This window comes from Primulina eburnea, chromosome 18 (assembly GCF_022965805.1).
Source record: "Primulina eburnea isolate SZY01 chromosome 18, ASM2296580v1, whole genome shotgun sequence".
NCBI lineage: Eukaryota > Viridiplantae > Streptophyta > Magnoliopsida > Lamiales > Gesneriaceae > Primulina > Primulina eburnea.
The window spans coordinates 26,445,063-26,467,439 of record NC_133118.1 but is presented as its reverse complement, the minus strand read 5'-3'; the positions used below and the strand labels follow the sequence as shown (position 1 = coordinate 26,467,439).

At 40.0% G+C, this 22,377-nt stretch overlaps 1 protein-coding gene across 2 annotated transcripts; it reads left to right on the top strand.

Annotated features, from left to right (window-relative positions):
- The first annotated feature begins 13,124 nt into the window (after window positions 1-13,124).
- LOC140819877 (uncharacterized) lies at window positions 13,125-16,740 on the top strand. 2 transcript variants are annotated; one of them, XM_073180128.1, is made up of 2 exons: window positions 13,126-14,923; window positions 16,442-16,740. In XM_073180128.1, exons 1-2 carry the CDS (start codon window positions 13,188-13,190, stop codon window positions 16,446-16,448), a joined length of 1,743 nt encoding a protein of 580 aa, XP_073036229.1. In that variant the 5' UTR covers window positions 13,126-13,187; the 3' UTR covers window positions 16,449-16,740. The 2 variants fall into 2 exon arrangements, with proteins under 2 accessions (XP_073036230.1, XP_073036229.1); XM_073180129.1 differs by lacking the exon at window positions 16,442-16,740 and having other exon boundaries at window positions 13,125-14,927.
- The last annotated feature ends 5,637 nt before the right edge of the window (window positions 16,741-22,377 follow it).

Here is a 22,377-nt window from a genome sequence, read left to right as displayed (position 1 = left end):
TACCCAAATAGCATCACTATTCCTCGAAGACAATGGTAAGTGAGTAATGAAATCAATCGCGATATGCTCCCACTTCCATTCGGGAATAGGTAAGTTCAACAATAATCCTCCCGGTCGACGGTGCTCTGCCTTAACCTGCTGACAAACAAGACACTTGGAAACAAACTGATAAACGCTGCGCTTCATCCCTTTCCACCAAAATCGTGTCCTCAAATCTTTATACATCTTGTTGCTTCCTGGATGGACACTCAACTTGCTTCGATGAGCCTGAGCCAAGATCTCTTCCCTCAAAGTATCATCCTATGGTACCACAACCCGATTAGACAAACACAGAAGACCATTAGACTGATAATGGAAATTGCTATCTCCACCAACCAATCGGGCTAATCTCTGAGTCTTGAGATCAGACATCTGTGCATCTCGAATCCGAGCGAACAAAGCTGGCTCAGATAAAATGGTAGCAACACGAATGCTCTCCATACCTTTCCGATGTTTGAAATTAAATCCCAATGAACAACAATCCTGGATAGTACTAATCATAGCACTGGTCTGGAGTGCAGAGGTTCTCACCTTGCGACTAAGAGCATCGGCTGTGAGATTCGCAGAACCTGGATGGTATTTGATCTAGCAGTCATAATCTTTAAGTAGATCCATCCAACGACGTTGTCTCATGTTCAACTCAGCCTGAGTGAACAGATACTTCAGACTCTTATGATCAGTAAAAATTTCAAACTTAACCCCGTACAAGTAATGACGCCAGATCTTTAACGCAAACACAATAGCAGCTAATTCTAGATCATGAATAGGATACTTTTCCTCGTGAGGTTTTAACTGCCTGGATGCGTAAGCGATCACATGATCATTCTGCGTCAACACACACCCTAAGCCTTGAAAAGAGGCATCGGTGTAAACACTGAAACCATCAGGTCCTGACGGTAACGCCAAAACAGGTGCAGAAGTCAGAAGTCGACGAAGCTCTCTGAAACTATCTTCGCACTCAGATGACCACTCAAATGGAACATCCTTCCGAGTAAGCTGCGACAATGGTCTAGCTACCTGAGAGAAATTCACGATGAAGCGACGATAATACCCTGCCAGACCTAGAAAACTACGGATCTCAGCCACCGTCGTAGGACATGACCAATTCAGCACTGCTTCGATCTTGCTGGGATCCACAGAAATTCCTTCTTTGGAAATCACATGACCGAGAAATACTACACGATCAATCCAGAACTCGCACTTACTCAGCTTAGCATACAATTGCTTCTCGCGAAGAATCTGCAACACAATCCTCAAGTGCTGGATATGCTCTTCCACACTGTGAGAATAAATCAAGATATCGTCGATGAAAACCACAACAAACTGATCCAGAAAATCCCGAAAGACTCGATTCATCAAATCCATGAACACTGCTGGCGCATTCGTCAATCCAAATGGCATAACTAGAAACTCGTAATGCCCATATCGAGTACGAAATGCAGTCTTGGAAATATCATCATCTCTAACTCTCATCTGATGATAACCCGATCGCAAGTCAATCTTGGAGTAAACAGAGGTACCCTGGAGCTGATCGAACAAATCATCGATACGAGGTAATGGATACTTGTTTTTGATCGTCACACGATTCAACTGGCGATAATCAATGCACAATCGCATAGATCCATCTTTCTTCTTGACAAACAAGACTGGAGCTCCCCAAGGTGAAACACTCGGGCGAATATAACCTTTATCAAGAAGATCCTGCAATTGCTGCTTCAATTCTCTCATCTCTGACGGAGCAAGACGATAGGGGGCACGAGAAATCGGTGCAGTCCCTGGCATTAACTCAATGCCAAATTCCACCTCTCTAACCGGAGGAAAACCAGGAATCTCATCTGGGAAAACATCCGGAAAATCACAAACCACTGGAATATCCTCTATACCAACACTACCTGTGGATGAATCAATCGCATAGATGAGGTAGCCTTCCCCGCCCGACTCTAAAGCACGACAGGCTTTCAGAGCAGATACCACTGGCATCGGAGGTCGCGCTCCCTCACCATAGAAAAACCAACTAGAGCTCTCAGTCGTACGAAACTGAACAAGCTTCTGGTAACAATCCACGGTAGCTCGGTAAGTAGTCAATAGGTCTATACCTAGAATACAATCAAAATCTTCCATCTCTAGGATCATAAGATTCGCAATCAATTCGTTACCCTCAAAATCTAAGGGACAACCCATCACTAGACGCTTCGCTAACACCGAATGACCCATCGGAGTAGAAACAGAAAGAATGACGTCTAGAGAAACATACGGTAACTTATGACGCTTAACAAATCGTGCAGAAATGAATGAATGAGATGCTCCGGTATCAATAAGAACAAAAGCAGGAATACCGCATAAACGAAAAGTACCTGCTATGACTCTCTCCGTTTCATCTGCAGCCTGATCCTGGTTCAGCGCAAAAACCTGACCTTGGGCACGAGGTCGAAGATTTGAACTACCCACTGCCTGACCCTGCCTCCTCTGCTGAACAGTCGTCTGAGATCCGGAACCAGATCCTGCTCCACCTCGCAACTGAGGACAATTCTTCTTGAGATGACCCATCTCTCCGCACTGAAAACAAGCTCCCGCGGCTGATCGGCATTGCTCCGATGGATGGTTCTTCCCACAATGCACACAAGAAACCTTCTTCTTACCAAAGCGGAAAACACCGCTAGACCGTGATCCAGATCCAGAAGAAGAAGAACCTGACTTCTTGAAAGACTGAGATCGAGGGCTCAAAGTACTCGGAGGTCTAGAAGAAAGAATAGCCCTACCACGCTGGAGACTGATCTCTGCCTGGCGACACCGGTTCACTAACCCATCATAAGAAGTAGGATTATCACAGACAGTGACTCGATCAAAAATCTCCTGGTTAAGACCCTGGAGGAAATGGTCATACTTGACCTCAGAACTGCCACTGATATGAGGGGCAAAGGGTAACAACTCGAAGAACTTCTGCTGATATTCATCAACAGACATACTACCCTGCTTAAGATTCAGGAGCTCAATCGTCTTTGCCTGGCGAAGGGCTGGAGGAAAATACAGCTGCATGAAAGCTGCACGGAAATCGGCCCAAGTCACCCTACCCTGGGACTGAACTATCGGCGCAGAAGTCGATCGCCACCACTTGCGCGCACGGCCCTCGAGAAGAAAACTAAGGGTCTCCATCTGCTGCTCCTCGGTGCACTGGAATGCACGGAAACAACTCTCCATGCGCTCTAACCAATCCTCAGCATCATCGGGAGTCTCACCGCCGACTAAAGGCTTAGGCCCCATCTGAATGAAACGGTGCAAATCAAAACGCCTAGGTGCATCCCGACGATGACGATGTTCACGATGACGCCTACGATCGTCCTGGTCACCCCAACGACCTACACTTCCCTGACTACTCTCATCACCAAAGTGGTCAGCCATCGCTACAAGATAGAATGGGGAAAAAATGGTAAAATGGTCAACGGAAATCCTAAAACAGAATCTATATCCCAAAATCGTAAGCATGCTCTGATACCATAAATGTAGTGACCCGTTCCAGAATCACCTACTAATCAAGAACTAAGCATGCGATTAACTTAATTAAAAACAATCAGAAATAAAGGCGGAAAACTGTCACCAAAAGATAGTTATACAACCCAATCGAAAATCCAGAACAACTCAACTAAACTGAAATATACGGTACAACCATATCGAAACAAAAAGATACCGAAGAACTAAACCAACCAGCTACTCAACGTCCTCCTCCTCCTCCTCCTGAGCTGTCCAACCTGAGGCCTGCCCCGTGGGAATGGGGTGTCCAAGATAAACAAAATCGAGGACGTGAGCGATAAGAACGCCCAGTACAAAAGCATGAGTATACAAGCCTATATGAAATGCACATGCTATGATATGATATCAGGGTAGTCAAGAAACAGGAGTAACAAAGGATCTCAAAATGCTCAGTCTAGAGGCGCCAAGTGGATAGTGCCGCGCGGTACTCCTCTGGGTCACTGCATCCACTACAAGAACAGACGTGGACCTAAAATGTCCCGGATCACCGAAGCCCTCCGGACCCGTCGGCCACTGTGTACTCTCGGTGTCCATGCGTCCACAAGACAAGACAGGGCTGAGCGGCCCCACAAGATATAGCTTATCTCGAAAGAGATACAGCTCAACAGTAAAGGCTATCTCGAAGGAGATACGGCTCAACATGAAATGCAACATGCATCATAAAACGTGACATAATAGCATGCATCATATGACATATATCAATGCACCACATAATCATGCAACACATATAAGGATGTATACTCGACCAGGATATCTCGGATAGTACTTTCGTACCTCTATCACAGCAAGCCTAGCCTTACGCAACACCGCTAATCAGGTCTAGAACAAGCCTACGCATCAAAAGCATACCCAATGAACAATACTACCATGCTAGACTAGCAAAACCAGTACTACCAAAGGTTTAGGGTTTACCTTCGTCCGTCGACAGCCCTTTGATGTCGATTGCCTCGTAACTCAGGCGTCACTACACTACCAATCCTGGCAGCTCTTGGCTATCGCTCGACCGACAACTAACCCTAGAAACCTTCCAAACTTCTCAAATATGAGACACAACTCAAGAATTTGCAATGCCAAATGAGGAAATCCGAGCACTATTTATAGGCTATGTTCGGATCCACCGAACCCACTTCGGAACGTCCGAACTCCTACGTGTCCATCGGCTCTTGACACCTCATGATCGGATCCACCGAACCTACACTTCGGATCATCCGAACTTGCATGTAAACTGACGTGTCGATCAACTCTTGACACCTCATGATCGGATCCACCGAACCCACTTCGGATCGTCCGAACTCTTCGGTGATACCGAACCATCTTCGGTCCGTCCGATCATGACCACGGTCAAAATTACACATTAAACCTTCTTAATCACCATTAATCCGTTAATTACCCAATTTGGAATTCGGGCTACTACATCACCTTCCACCATGTGCACCTGTTGGATAGAATGCACCTCATCCTTCCCTGACCTCCTGCTTTCTCCATCTCGTCGGGCTCTTTTATTTTCGATCTTGACAGTTTCTGCATAGCACTTGCGGGAGGATGGCTGGTCCCCCCTTACTTCTCCAATTCTGTTCCCCACCGAGAACTTTAGCTTCTGGTGGTAAGTCGAGGCCACGGCCCGAAGGGCGTTCATTGCTAGCCTGCCCAAAATGATATTATAAGAGGTAGGGGCATTTACCACGGTGAAAACCGTCATCACAGTCTTTCTTAGCTCCTCGGCTCCCATTGTGAGGGGCAGAGTGATTTCCCCTCGAGGATAGATAGTGTGGCCAGCAAATCCGAATAAGGCTGTTTCCACTGGCCGCAACTGATATTCCTCCAAATTCATCTGGTCCAAGGCCTCCTGAAAAATAATGTTCACCGAGCTTCCAGAATCGACGAAAACCCGGCGAATATCGTAATTCGCCACTTTTGCCTGGATGACCAAAGCGTCATTGTGTGGGAGGCTGACTCCCTGAAGATCCCGAGGGCCAAAACTTATAACCGGCCCCTCACCCCTTACTGCACCATCCACTCCAAAACTCTCGTGCCGGGAATGCGCTTTCCGGGCTCGGTTGGAGTCTCCATCTGTTGATCCTCCCGAGATCATTTTGATCACCCCGAGGGTTGGTGACCTTCCTCCGTCTTTATTTTCCCGGCTTTGAGATGTTTGACCGGCGTTATCTTTCCTCTCTTGTTTGACCGGGCCTCTGTCCCCCGGCCTATACCCTGCATCTCTTTTTACCCACGGTGGTCCCCGGGATTTCTTTGTTAATTGCTCCTGATCACCAGGGCCCGACTGGGAAGGGGCCCGCTTCAATCTCCGGCATTCACTCGTGCTGTGAGCACACTCTCCATGATAGGAGCACATCTTGGGAGTAGGTGGCAGGCTTGGAGGTGACCGGTATAGTTTGGCTCCCCGATCACTGTCGCAAAGATGGACTCCTTCCCCACGATGCGGCTTCATGGGGACGTATCGAGAGAAACGCCCGAGATTATTTTCCCGGGCGTTGCCATCAACTTTCCCAACTCGGTCACTTCTTTCTCTGTGGGTGGACTCCCTTTTCTGCCGCTGTGCTTCCTCCATGTTTATGTACTTTTCTGCTCGGGACAGCAGATCTTCAAAATTCCCGGGCTGCTTCTTCACCAGGGACCTGAAAAAATCTCCTTCCCTGAGTCCCTGCGTGAACGCTGTAGTTTTGGTCTCAGGATCACAAGCCGGCACCTCCAGGGATGCTTTATTGAACCGGCGAATGTACGCCCGAAGAGACTCATCACCTGCTTGTTTTACCTCGAACAGGCTGAAAGCAGTCTTCTTGTACCTCTTGCTGCTGCTAAAGTGGTGCAAGAAGGTGTCTCTGAAACCTACAAAAGATTGTATGCTCCGAGGCTCCAATTTCTCGAACCACCTCTGGGCAGAGTCCACCAGGGTGGTTAGGAATACCTTGCACTTGATTTTGTCAGAATAGCAATGTAACATGGCCATATTCTCAAACCAGGTGAGATGCTCATCAGGGTCTGAGTTTCTATCATACTCCCGGATTTTGGTAGCTTTGAAATGAGCAGGGAGAGGCTCAGTTACAATCTCCAGGGAGAAGGGGCATCCCTGGGAACCAGCTGGGGTTGAAATATGAGATGACCCGGCTTTGGTTTCCAACTCTTTCACTTTTTTCTTCAAATCTTCCAGCTCCTGGGCCATAGTAAGGGTAGGAGCTTTGGAAGACGCCTGGGAATTTTCTTCTCCGTCTCTTTCTTTCTCGGGAGGAGATTCTCCCATTTCCTCATTTTCCTTTGACTAGCTGGGTTCGGATAGGGCCCTTTCGGCGAGAGCTTTTTGGACCGCAGCAGCTATCAACTGAGCCAACTCCTCTGGGAGGTGACTGGGCGATGGATTTTCTTGACCTCCTTCAGGATTGTGAGGACCAGAGTGGTTCTCAGTAGTTTTACGAGTAGTAACCATATCTACGTCTTTAGCAAAAATTTCCCACAGACGGCGCCAATGATGTCGACCGGGCAAATTGGGTAGCAGCCGGATGTGCAATCTGCCAAGTCGGGTGTTTGGATATATGTGCGCTCTGAATGCTTTATTGCGAGTTGCTGGGGGTCTGGGAAGATTGAGTTCCCTGTCGCCCGAGGACTAACGCCCGGGATGACCTGAGTATTAATCCTGAAATCACAGAACGTTAAGGGGGGGCGCCGGAAGTTGTTCCGGCGTATCCACTCCGACGCTCAAGTCAGTGGTGCACGCAAAGGAAAACTTAGAGAGAGTAAGAATATTTGTGAGTGCTTGTGAGTATCCAGAGAAGAATTACCTCCTTGTGTAGTATCTACAGGGGGTATTTATAAATGAGTCAGGTAGGTGACTTGCCCGCAATGTTCGGGTGGTGGCCACGATTCGGGATGGTGGGCCACGTGGTAAAATAGTGGGCCACATATTAAGTGTTGACCTTGTCATAGAATGTGGGATGAGGGGTTCCGATATTTCCGGAAGACGTGACGGTAAGGGAGAGACTGAGCCTCTTTCCCGGGCGCTTTCCACCAGGGTACCCCTGAGGTGTCTCTGGGACCGGGAAGCTTTTACCCCGGGTGATGGCTTGCCGAGTAGTTCATTGGGAATTCTTCTGACACTTGGGTGCGTAACTCGCCTGATATCTGAAGATCCGAGATCCTCCTTTCATAACGGTTCTCTGCATGTAGTCGTAATTTGGGATCTCCTCCTTTCTCTAATCTCGCCCGACTTCAAGTACCCTTCGGGTCGGGAGCTTTACCCGGGCCCGGATGCCCTTGGGGGCATCACCATTAGGTAATACCAATTTTTATTATTTTTTATAGAAAAAATTATTTGTCATCTTTGTTGTCGTTCGTTCCCTCCTCCACTTGAAAATCCTGATGTTTCTATGTTCTCTAAAAAAACAAAGAAAATATTGAAGCAAAGATCACTTGAAAAGCGCAAGTATAAGTTTACAAAGTATATGTTATTTATATCCAACTTTTTATAATGATCTATTTGTTGTTTTACAATGAAAATTGAATTGTTCTCTGTAATTTACAAGTGTGAGGCTAGATTCAAGGGTTTGGATCGAGTTTTTGGGGCTGAGTTTCATCGTTGTTAGAGGTTTTGGTCGAGTTACATCTTGTTGGTTCGGGTTTTGCTTCGGTTTTAGACTAGGTTTTGGGTCGAGTTATGGGTTGATTTTCATCATATTGAGTCGTGTTTAGTCATGTTGGGTCGAATAACATCATGTTTGGTCGGGTTTCATCATTTTGGGTTGTGTTGCGTCATGTTGGGGCATCTCATCATGTTGGATTGGATTTCATCATGTTGTGTCGCATCTCATCATGTTTGGTCGAGTTCCATCATGTTGGGATCATTTTTTTTATTGAAATAAATATTTTGAATTAATACTTTTTCTATTATACTGGATTATAGTATCTAACATATGTTTTTATACTTTATAGGTTATGTCAATAGTCGTTGTCTTTGACTACGACGGTGAATGGAAAATTAATGAAAATAATATATTTAAATGATGTCACTAGTCTACTGGTAAGTGAGCAGCGATTTCTATGGATTCCGAAATTTATTCGATGGAATATTTACGATGTGAAATATACAGAGTTATAAATCTAGTTACAAAACAGTTGAGATTAAGTTATCTACCTGATGTGAAACATTGCAATATTCGTCCTATGTATATTGAGAATGATATGATTTGAAAGTGTACTTATATTTTGGTTGTGCAAGAGATAGATCTGTACTTTATGTCAAAGTTGAACACAATATTGTTGCTACTTTGGATGTTGTTGAGACGAATAGAACTTTTGATACTGTTGGAACAGCCTGTTTATTTAAATGAATACAACGATGATGTGAAAAAGATTTTTATGATGAATATTTTGATCGAACTTTTGTCTCTGATGATCATTGTAGAAACAATGAGGTATTGGAAGATGTGAATATTATTTGTTCAAATCATAATATAAAAATAAATAACATGTTTAGTCGGGAAAATAATGTGGAGCACATGACTGAGTTGCATGTGGATGATAATGACTTCATTCATCAAAATGACATCATGCACATTGTTGATATGCATTTGGATGATACTGATATTCATGTGCACAATAGTAATGATACATATTCATTCATTGATAGTTCTGACATCTATTTGTTCAGGAATTTTCAAGCAAGGCTACCTTTAGAAAGAGTTATCCAAAATTGCTTTGAACTCTTCTTTGAGTTCGAAAGTGTGGAATCTTCTCCAAGTGTATATGAGGTTCAATGCATAAGTAAAGGTTATAGCTGGAGAATTGGACTTAAAAAAGTAACGATGCAAACATTTTGATATTCGTACATACTACAACACACACTTGTAACTTGACAGGAAGGCGTATAAGACACCGACGAGCAAGCTCATCTGTTGTTTGTGATATGTTGGTAGAGAACTTACGGGGACAACATCGATGATACATGGTTGAAAAGAATGAATGATGGCACTTCACTCTTGGCACTTTTCAATCTCATGCGCCTCTTGTAGTCTCTCAAATGGCTCCTCCCCCTTTATATTTACTGTAACTAATGCCTCATTGCCACCAGTTGTTTGCATCTCTATCTCTCACTGTAGTATCCACCCCATCCTCTACTATCTTAGCTCTATCAAACGACCTCTCCCTCTCAAACGGCTCTCCCCCTTCATTTACTGTAACCAATGTCTCATTGCCACCAATTGTTCTGCACCTCTGTCTCTCACTGTGTATCCACTTGACCCTCTACTCTCTCAGCCTTCTCAAACGGCCTTTCTCTCTCAAACGACTCTTATCCTTCATTATGTATTGTAAATAATGTCTCATCACTCCACCTTCTCCTCCTCTACTCTCTCAGCCCTCACTACAAGAATTTTCAGAATCAACAACACACATACGACAACGGTTTTAGCTAAAACCGTTGTTAAAAAACTTTTTAACAACGGTTTTAGCTAAAATTGTTGTCGTAGATAATTTTTTAAGCAAACGACAATGGTTTTTATACAACCGTTGTCTTTTTGGGATCAAAGACAACGGTTTTTAGGTTCAATGACAACGGTTTTGTAAAACCGTTGTCTTTGAATGTTTATGACAACGGTTTCATGAACCGTTGTCTATTAGCGTGTATTTTTGGACAATCGACAACGGTTTTAGAAAAACCGTTGTCTTTTGGGGGTCAAAGACAACGGTTTTTAGGGTCAATGACAACGGTTACAGAACCGTTGTCTTTGAACGTTTATGACAACGGTTTCATAAACCGTTGTCTATTAGCATGTTTTTTGGACAATCGACAACGGTTTTAGAAACACCGTTGTCTTTTGGGGGTGAAAGACAACGGTTTTTAGGGTCAATGACAATGGTTACAGAACCGTTGTCTTTGAACGTTTATGACAACGGTTTCAGAAACCGTTGTCTATTAACGTGTTTTTTGGACAATCGACAACGGTTTTTCGTGGCTTAAAAATAAAACACAACGGTATTTAGCGACGGTTTACTGAAAACCGTCGCTAATATTAGTGACAGTAATCGATAAACGTCGCTACATTCATCTTTGCGACGGTTGACTTAAAACCGTCGCTACAGTAAGCAACAGAATCAAGTGCACTCGTCGCTAATTTGAAATTAGCGACGCATTATCTATAACCGTCGCAAATATTAGCGACAGTTTTACAAAGACCCTCGCTAATATTATCGACCGTTTTAGAAACACCGTCGCCAATTTCAAAAATTCGCTCCCGCCTAATTTCCCCTCCATTTTCTTCTTCCACTCTCTATAAATACATGCAAATTCGCTCCATTTTCATCACTTACACGATTTTTCAACTTCACAAGACTTAAAATTTAACACTTAAAATTTTTATCTCTTACACGATTTTATACTTCAAAACAATTAAAATTTTTATCTCTTACACGATTTTATCACTCACGACACTTAAATTTTTTTTATCTCTTACACGATTGTACCAATTAACAAAACAAATTTATTAAATTAATAATTTTTTTTTTATTTTACCGAAAATATTAGCGACGGAATTCATGTATTAACTGTCGCTAAGTAGCGGCGGTATTTTACATGAATGCGGTCGCTATATTTAGCGACAGTTAATGATAAACAATCGCTACCGGTAGCGACGGTTATTAATAATCGTCGCTACCTTTCGCAACGGTTATTAATAACCGTCGCTAAGTTTAGCAACGGTTATAAAACCGTCACAAATTGCAACGGGTTTTTGTTTGGAGTCCGTCGCAAATATCATTTTACAACGGTTCTTCATTGTTGTCGTTGACGTCTACTACAACGGTTTTCCACCGATGTCTTTGAGCGCACCTTTTAACCACAGGGGCTTTAACAACGGTTTTTTAAGACATACGACAACGGTTTTCACCGTTGTATTTGACTTCTACGACAACGGTTTTTCACCGTTATCTTTGAGCGTATCCTTTAACCACAGGGGCTTTAACAACGGTATTTCAAGACATACCACAACGGTTTTCCACCGTTGTATTTGATGTCTACGACAACGGTTTTTCACCGTTGTCTTTGAGCGTACCCTTTAACCACAGGGGCTTTAGCAACGGTTTTTCAAGACATACTACAACGGTTTTTCACCATTGTCTTTAGTCTTTTTTTTGTAGTGCCTCTCGAACGACCCTTTTCATGTACTCTAAACGAAGTCTCGCCACCATATGATAAACAATATTTTTTAAAAATTAAACATACACAATATAGACTGTAACAATAATGGTAAAATATTTTAAGCTAAACATATAGTTAAATGGAGATAGAGTTGGCTCTGTCATTCTATGCGAGAGAGCCAATACTCTAGGTCACTGAGAATATGCAAGAGACCTATCTATAGATGGCCAACAAGATATATGACCCCTGTCTCTAGAGATAGATGGTCAGGGAGACGATTGATTCTCATCCACATCATCCTCATACACATCATCATGCTCTGGATCAGCCAATGAATATTGACCACAAACAACTTTGACACCCTGACTCATCAACTCTGTTATGCGAATGGCCATTACATCGGGAGTCGAATCAACAAAATCGTCAGACAAATCATACATAGACAACAGCTCCGCCGGAGTCGGAGTACGCATACTTACGATATCCTACATTATTTATTAATATTGGTTAACAAAGAATATATTAGCTAATTAAAAAATAAATAAATTTGATTCTTCGTACTTACCTCGTCTGAAACACTACTGAATGATTTGGTGACATATTCTATCGAAAGAGAATGCTTCTTACTCCATTTCTTTGACACACAATGAAAAAAATGCAAATTTGGGTCGATTTTTCAATCTGGGTTGAACTCGTCCTATACACATAAACTCGTCCCAACTAAAAATGATACTAAAAACTGGGTAGCATGTTCGTTCTAGGTCGAGCACGATTTTTACTAAAACTAATATTAGAATTGTAAGTGCGATTTCAAAAACATTTAAGTTGTTTGCAATATCGGGTTGAGTATTTATGAATCTAAAACATGACAAGATTCATGAAATCTCGACCCCACACACGATCATACAAAATTTGGTTTCTCTGGGTCCGATTTTGATATTTGGGTCGTGGCTCTTTAAACGCGACCCAAATTCATCAAAACACGACCCAAAATCATAGGGCTTGCTTGGGTTTTGATGATATGAAGTCGAGTTTTAGAACATAACTCAATTTTTCAAAAAAAAAAAAATACTCTAATAAAAACAACAAATTGAAAAATTTAAGGTTTTACCGATACACGATCTCTTACTATTTTATCTTCCAACTCAATCTCAACAAATTTCCTCTTCCTGATTCTTGATGTAATTATTTCACGGTGGACTCAGAAATAGTGATTCGTGGAGGTGAAGAACAAATAAAAGGATGATGCTTATTTTGAAATGTGATGAATTTGTAGAATGAAAAAAAAAAAAGAAAAACTCGAACAACTCAAGAAACTAACTATTGGTTCAAATTTATAATTTTTTTTAATGCTTTGAATAAATTAAATTTTAAATATTGTTTTGAATAAATTCCCTTTTAATCCTTTTAAATCAACATTTATATTAGTCCCAATTTCTTCGTTTTCCCGTTAAACGGAACCCTAGATACCAGAAACATGGATCTCCTGCTTTTCTCGTACGCCGGGGAAGACGATCCGAACCACGACAACTCCGACCCAGATTCCTCCCCGACCCGGATTCCCCTTCCCTCGAAATCCGCCGCCCCGATAGTCGACGACACGATGCTGTCTCTCACCGTCTCCGGCCAATCTCACTCGCAGGCGCATAAACCCCTCGACCCGACCCAGCACGTTGTCTCCTTCAACCCCACCTACGACCAGCTCTGGACCCCCATTGTCGGTCCCGCGCACCCCTATGCCAAAGACGGGCTGGCTCAAGGTCTCCGCAACCATAAGCTGGGATTTGTCGAGAACGCGTCTATCGAGCCGTTTGTTTTTGATGAGCAGTACAACACTTACTACAAATTCGGGTACGCTGCTGATCCCTCTGAGAATAGATATGTCGGTGATGTTGTGGGTTTTGAGAAGAATGATGGGATTACGGTTTATAATATCCCGCAACACGAGCAGAAGAAGAGGAAACTTGAGAAGAAGAAGGAGACGATGGAGGAGAATCAGGGGAATGACGAAGTGGTTGATGCAGTGGAGGTGGAGAATCCTGCGAGCGAGACTTGGTTGATGAATAATAGGAAGAGTCCCTGGGCGGGGAAGAGGGAGTGGGTGCAAGGTGAGTTGACGGAGGAGCAGAAGAAATACGCGGAGGAGCACGCGAAGAAGAAAGCTGAGAAGGAAGGGGTTGAGAGGGAGAAAGGGGAGTCTCACCTTGATAAGAGTACTTTTCATGGAAAAGAGGAGCAAGATTATCAGGGGAGGTCTTGGATTGCTCCTCCTAAGGATGCCAAGGCAAGTAATGATCATTGTTATATACCCAAGAAACTGGTTCATACTTGGAGTGGCCATACTAAGGGGGTTTCGGCTATCAGATTTTTCCCCCGGCATGGTCATTTGATATTGTCTGCTGGAATGGATACGAAGCTGAAGATATGGGATGTGTTTAATTCGGGGAAATGCATGAGAACCTACATGGGGCACAACAAGGCCGTGAGGGATATTTACTTTACTAATGATGGGACAAAGTTTCTATCTGCTGGTTATGATAAGAATATCAAGTATTGGGATACAGAGACTGGACAAGTGATATCGACTTTTTCGACTGGGAAGATTCCTTATGTTGTGAGGCTTAACCCAGATGATGATAAGCAGAACGTACTACTGGCAGGGATGAGTGATAAGAAGATTGTGCAGTGGGATATGAATTCAGGGCAGATTACACAGGAGTATGATCAACATTTAGGGGCTGTGAATACAATAACTTTCGTGGATGATAATAGAAGGTTTGTGACTTCAAGTGATGATAAATCGCTGCGGATATGGGAGTTTGGGATTCCGGTGGTTATCAAGTATATTAGTGAGCCGCACATGCACTCAATGCCTTCTATTTCTTTGCATCCAAATAAAAACTGGCTTGCCTGTCAGAGTTTGGATAATCAGATACTTATATACAGTACCAGAGAGAGGTTCCAGCTGAATAAAAAGAAGAGGTTTGCGGGGCACATAGTTGCTGGCTATGCTTGTCAGGTCAACTTTTCGCCGGATGGGCGGTTTGTAATGTCAGGTGATGGTGAAGGGCGTTGCTGGTTTTGGGATTGGAAGAGTTGTAAAGTTTTTAGAACTCTCAAGTGCCATGACGGAGTTTGTATTGGTTCTGCGTGGCATCCCCTGGAACAAAGTAAAGTGGCAACCTGTGGCTGGGATGGCTTGATTAAATACTGGTAAATATTCTGATCTTGGTTGAGTATGAACCATCTTTTTAATGAATTTATATATGTGTTAATATTCAAATACTTTGGTTGGGAACTAGTCCAGGATCTAGTTATAGCTTCATGGGATTTGTCTTTGGTGATTTAAATTCAGATAAAAAGCTTCTGATATGGGAGGGGGCCTTCATTTCTTGGTAGTTTGTCTCTCGACCATTTTAGCAAAACTGAGTGAGGCTTCGGCGGGAGGACAGATATTGGCATTTTGTTTACTTTTTAATGACTTGGGTATCTTTGGCACGTTGCTAACACTAAAATTTCGTATCAGACTGGTTTAGTTTAAGGCCTTTGCTTGAATTCCAATTAAATATTCTGTTGCCTCTTCAAATAAGTGGTCAGCTTGTGGACATAAATAGGAGTATTTAACATCTTCTCCTGGGAGAAAAACCAGGCAATGTTTGGTTTTGATTTTTGCATTTTGAAAAATATGTTTTTGAAGATTTCGGGAAATTAGAAGATTTGTTTGTTTTCATTTTCCATTGATAATTTTTATTGTTTGTATCAATTCATGTAAGAGTATGTTAGGTAGATATTATTAAATAATATTTGAATTGATGTTTCTGTGGATGATGACTAGAGTTCAGTATTCTAAATTTTAAAAAATGATATATCATTAAAATATGATGTATTAAAATGTTTTGAGAAATGATAAAAATTGAGTTTAATGTAATGACTTTGTGGAAAAGTAGATTTTTGGTAAAAGGATTAAGAATGAAATGATGGTGTCCGGAATGAAAGGTAGGATCTATAAATTAAAACCGTGCATTAGGAAGCTTTCTTGGATTTTGATGCTATAGCCGAATAAGATAGGCCAGAGAGCTCCTTTTTGGAGATTCTTTTGCAATTGTTTCTTCCACATAAGAGAGGATACCTACATTAAACAATGAGACTAGATACACAATAGTTACAGGGCTATATTTCTCCTTGTTAAGAGATACTTTTGTTTCCTCCAATATAACTTGAATTTCTTATCGTGGCCATAAACATGTACAATGGAAGATAACCTGAATTCCAGATGTTTGTCTAGAGAGATTCGTCTCCTCTTCGATTTGATATTTTGGTTTCTTTCAACTTGCTTTTCACGAGTTATTCATAGATTTTGATTGATGATATTTCCCGTGTAATTGAGCAGAGATGCATGTTTTCTAGTCCTGTCTTACCCTCGGCTTTTCAGAAAGTTCAAAATATTGTCTGAGAAAGGTTTTTTTAGAATCGTACAGTTGTACAAAACCTAGATTGCTCTGAATACTCTTCTTTGAAATTTCCAAACTGTTAAAAGTGTCTTGTCGTGCATCTTCAGGATCTCATCCTTGAGCTCTATAATTGACACTTTGATGCCAGATTTATGTAGATGACTTTTTTGTGTTATTGTTTCGCTATAAGAAAATGCTCTACTTCTGTCTTGTTTTGGTTGAATTAAAAGCATACCGTACAAGTAAAACATGCATCTGAAACTTTGTTCTCTGTTTCCAGGGACTAACACTATGAGGGGGCGGAATCACTGATCTCTTACTCATGGATGAGCTTACATTCCAAATGCTCTCATGGCTGGAGGGCTCGGCTGAAAAAGTCTGGAATCGGACTCATGCAGCTGAGATGAAACCGAGGAAACAAATTCAATTCTAAATCTTCATGTTCAATCTCCTCCATCTTCCAGTTAAAGTTGCCTGTTTGTTACACGATGAATATGTTTCCTACAGCATATAAGTGAAATATTAGCTTTTACTTGGGACCTGCAGGCGATTTTTCAAGCTTTTTTTCAGTTTTCTTGATTTACTGTGCAACAATAGGAAATATGATAGCGAGCTTTTTATATTTATTTGGTACATTGGCTTCCGATTTACTGTTCCGTAGAGGTCATTTTCTATAATCACCTCCTCGGAAGAGGTTGAAAATGACAAAACGTGGTTATATTTTGGACAAATAAAAAAAAAGTCTTATTCTTTAGTGTTTTTTTTGCCTGTTCTTATACGTACGATGCGATACTGGATTGGAATAGTAGAATCTACCATTTCTTTAACTAGTAGAGATCGTATCATCAAGCTGAAAAACTTTTGATGTTGTGATTTTGTAGAACATCGGGGCTCATAAAAACCACATTTAATATACTTAAATGATATTAAAAAACTAAAGTATAAAATGACATTCTAAAAGTAATTAAAAGATAAGAAAGATGACAAAATGAAAGTTGTGTTGTGAAAAAGTAAAAATTTATGGTAAAAAAGTAAAAATTTCAAACACTCAAAATTTACCAATCAACACACTTTATAATATTTTTCTCTCTACTCAATTGTGATTTTCTTCACAAATGAGAGATCTATTTATAGGAAATCTTTACAAATAATCCAAAAAATAAAATATATCATTACCTACATCATCACACACTAATTTTCAATATTTACAACTCTTATTTTCAACATTCAAATATTCAATACACGCATTTTAAATATATTTTTCAACACTCCCCCTTATGATGATGATCATAATGATTGTCTTCATTACGTGTTTTTATACTGCCTCGTTAAAAACCTTACTAGGAAAAACCCATTGGGATAAAAACCATAGTAAGGGAAAAAGAGTGCAGTCACGTAAACTCCCCTTGATGTTGACATGAACAATTCTTCACAAATTTCGTAGATTGCGCATCCCAATATTATATATGTGTTTTCTGAATATTGTCGTAGGAAGTGCCTTTGTGAAGAGATCTGATGAGTTTTCACTTGATTGAATGTGACGAACATCAATACATTTATTCTTCTCAAGCTCCTTGGTGAATGCGAAGAACTTAAGAGGAATATGCTTAGTTCTGTCGCTTTTTATGTATCCTTCTTTCATTTGAGCAACACATGCAGCATTATCTTCGTATAGTATCACAGGCTTCTCGTCGAATGATAATCCGCATGAGATTTGGATATGTTGGGTCATTGATTTTAACCACACACATTCACGACTTGCTTCATGTAGTGCAATAATCTCGGCATGAATTGATGAAGTTGTTACGAGCGTTTGTTTTTGTGAACGCCAAGAAATTGCAGTGTCTCCACGAGTAAAAACATATCCAATTTGGGAACGTGTCTTGTGTGGATCAGATAAGTATCCAGCATCAGCATAACCAATTATACTTGGATTAGCATCTTTTGAATATAAAAGTCACAAGTCTGTCGTTCCTCGTAAATAACGGAATATATGTTTAATTCCGTTCCAGTGTCTCTTTGTTGGATATGTGCTAAATCTTGCCAACAAATTTACGGCAAAAGATATATCAGGCCTTGTACAATTTGTAAGATACATAAGGGCACCGATAGCACTTAGATATGGTACTTCTGGACCAAGAATATCTTCATCTTCTTCACATGGACGGAATGGATTTTTTTCTATGTTTAATGATCTAACAACCATTGGAGTACTTAAAGGATTTGATTTATCCATATTAAAACGTTTAAGGATCTTTTCTGTATAATTTGTCTGGTGAACAAATATTCCACACTCTTTTTGTTCAATTTGTAAACCCAAACAATAATTGGTTTTTCCAAGATCCTTCATTTCAGATTCTTCCTTCAAGTATGACACAACTTCTTGAATTTCTTTATTCGTTCCAATGATGTTTAAATCATCAACATATACAGCAATAATTACGCATCCGGATGTTGTTTTCTTAATGAAAACACAAGGGCATATTGAATTATTTACATATCCCTTTTTCATCAAGTGATCACTTAGTCGCTTGTACCACATTTTACCGGATTGCTTTAACCCATATAATGATCTTTGTAATTTCACAGAATAACATTCTCTGGGTTTTGAACTTTGTGCTTCAGGCATCTTAAATCCTTCAGGGATTTTCATATATATATTACTATCAAGTGATCCATATAAGTAAGCTGTAACAACATCCATAAGACGCATTTCTAAATTTTCAGATACTGCCAAGCTAATCAAATACCGAAACGTAATTGCATCCATCACGGGAGAATACGTTTCTTCATAATCAATTCCAGGTCTTTGAGAAAAACCTTGTGCAACAAGTCGAGCTTTATATTTTACTATTTCATTTTTCTCATTTCGCTTTCGAATAAAAACCCATTTGTATCCAACAGGTTTTACACCTTCAGGTGTAAGGACTATAGGTCCAAAAACATTACGTTTATTTAGCGAATCCAATTAAACCTGGATGGCTTCTTTCCATTTTATCCAATCCTGCCGATTTTTACATTCACCAAAAGATTTTGGTTCATTATCATTTATGATGTCGATTGCCACATTATAAAAAAATATATCATCAATTTCTTCTATATTTTTTTGGTTCCATATTTTTCCAGTATTAATATAATTAATAGAGATTTCACGATTCTCGTCAGTTTGTGGTTCTGACAGAACATTTTCATCATCATGTGTTTCTTCAGGAACACCAATCTTATTTTGTGATCATCATGTGTTTCTTCAAGAACATCATTCTCTATTTTGTGATCATCGTGTTTCTCTATGAATTTTCTTTTTCGAGGACTTTTATCCTTAGAACCGACTGGCCTTCCACGCTTCAGGCGTTTAATGACATCATGAGTATCTTCAATTTGTTTCTTTGGAATTTCAATTCGAGCAAGGGCATTTGCAGCATGTATATATGATTTAGTTACCCCTTTTGTGTCTGCAAATGCATCTGGTATTTGCAAGCTACAATGGGGAGTATTTATGATATGCACTTGGTCTGATGCGAATTAATGACGCAGCATGTAAAATTGCATGTCCCCATATAGAAATAGGTAGCTTTGTTTTCATAATAATTGGTCTAGCAATCAGTTGCAGACGTTTAATTAATGATTCAGCCAATCCATTATGTGTATGTACATGAGCAACATGATGCTAAAAAATGATTCCCATAGACATACAATAATCATTGAAAGTCTGGGAAGTAAATTCACCAGCATTATCAAGTCTAATTTTCTTGATTGTATAATCTGGAAATTGATTCCTCAATTTTATTATTTGAGCAAGTAATCTTGCAAATGCAACATTTCGAGTTGATAATGAACATACATGTGACCATCTGCTGGAGGCATCAATCAATACCATAAAGTATTTGAATGGTCCACATGGTGGATGAATTGGTCCACAAATATCACCCTGAATATGTTCAAGAAACATTGGTGATTCAGTTTGGAATTTGACTGGTGATGGTCTTATAATAAGTTTTCCAAGAGAACATGCTTTATATTGAAACTTATTATTCTGAAAGATCTTCTGGTCTTTCAGCGGATGACCATGTGTATTTTCTATAATTTTTCGCATCATTGTTGAACCAAGATGTCCCAATCGATCATGCCAATTGGTTAATATTGAAGAATTATCGACTACCATGTTTGATTCAATGGGACTTATATGTGTATAATGCAATCCAGTAGGGATTATCGGTAGTTTTTCAATAACATATTTCTTTCCTGATTTATATGTGATAAGACACATATATTTCTCATTCCCTTTATTCATTGTTTGAGTATCATACACATGGGAATATATATCATTAAAACTCAACAAATTTCTTTTCGATTGTGGTGAATATAAAGCATCATTGATCAAAATTTTTGTACCATTAGGTAACAAAAATTGTGTTTTACCACATCCTTTAATCAAGTCTACAGGACCTGATATTGTATTCACCGTTGTTTTTGTTGGTTTTAGTTCCAAGAAATATCTTTTATCTTGGAGGATAGTGTGCGTTGTACTACTATCGGGTATGCAAACTTCAGCTTTGCTCATAGCATTTTCCATATTTGAACTTCAAAAAAATATGCAATAAAATAAAGTTACTGGCAATATATATTTAAATATAATACATATTATAATTATACAATAAAACATTATTATATGAATACATGAAAAAAAAATTATTGTACATTTATATTCTACCACTATATTGTTCATTTTCAGAAAAATCATTGAGAAAATCTGCAGCATCAAAATTGTTCATTTCTATCCCACCAGCATGTTGATCATTTCCAGAGAAATCATTCATAAAATCACCAGCATCAAAATGAGTTGAATCACTCAAACGGTCACTGCGTTCAGTGAAGTTGGTCTCATTTTCTTTCCCCTTTAATGATTCTTTATAAAGTTTACAAAGGTTCTCAGGGGCTCGACAATTACGTGACCAATGTCCTGGAGTACCACATCTGAAACAAGAACTTTCATATATTTTTGAGTGATTCTCATTAACACTTGTATTCTCATGATGTCTTTTCGGTGGATGGTTTGAGACGCTCTTTTGAGATGAGTTATAAAAATAACTATCTCTATTGTTTTCAAAACCACGGCCTAGACCACGACCACGGCCAATTCCACGTCCACGACCACGTCCTCGACCTCGACCAAAATCTTGTCTTTGAATTTGATTTTGGTTTCGAGGTTTAAATTCATTTTTATTTACAGCATTTACTTCTGGAAATGCTGTTGATCCAGTGGGTCGGGACTGATGATTTCTCATTAATAGCTCGTTGTTCTTTTCCGCCACAAGAAGACAGGCGATGAGTTCAGAATATCTCGCGAATCCACGTACTCTATATTGTTGCTGTAGAGTAATATTTGATGCATGAAACGTGGAAAATGTTTTTTCAAGCATCTCAGATTCTGTGACCTCATGTCCACAAAATTTTAGCTGCGAGATTATTCGATACATCGCTGAATTATAATCACTGACCTTCTTAAAATCTTGGAATCTTAACATATTCCATTCATCACGGGCAGTCGGAAGTATAACTTCCCTTATATGTTCAAATCTTTCTTTCAATCCTTTCCACAGAGCAATGAGATCTTTTTCGATGAGATATTCACATTTTAATCCTTCATCGAGATGTCGAGGCAAAAATATTATAGCTTTTGCTTTTTCTTGTGACGAAGATATACCATTTTCTTTAATGGTCTCGCTTAGACCCAATGAATCAAGATGCATTTCTACATCTAGAGTCCATGGCATATAATTCTTTCCCGTGATGTCGAGCGCAACAAATTCGAGCTTTGTTAAATTTGACACGGTGGTACTAAAAAAATAACGATACATTTTATTAGTTAATGAATATTGCAATACAAAGTAATGGATAAACAACAACTACAAGCATTTGTAAAAATAGAGAAAACACACGAGGAGGATATTCTCCGATAAATACAAGACTCGTGAGTATGATAACCAAAATAATTAAAAATAACCTTGAGAAAGCCATCTTCTTTTTTCCTCGAAAAATTTGATGAAGAATAATTTTTAGAGAAGAAGAGAAAGTTAGAGTGATTGAATGTGTTTGTGAGATGATATTTATAGGGCAAAAACTAGCGTTTGTTACCGTTTATGACCGTTGGTGTACAAAAAATAAATGTATGTATTTGTATAATTTTTATGGTAATAATATGGTGTATATAATATT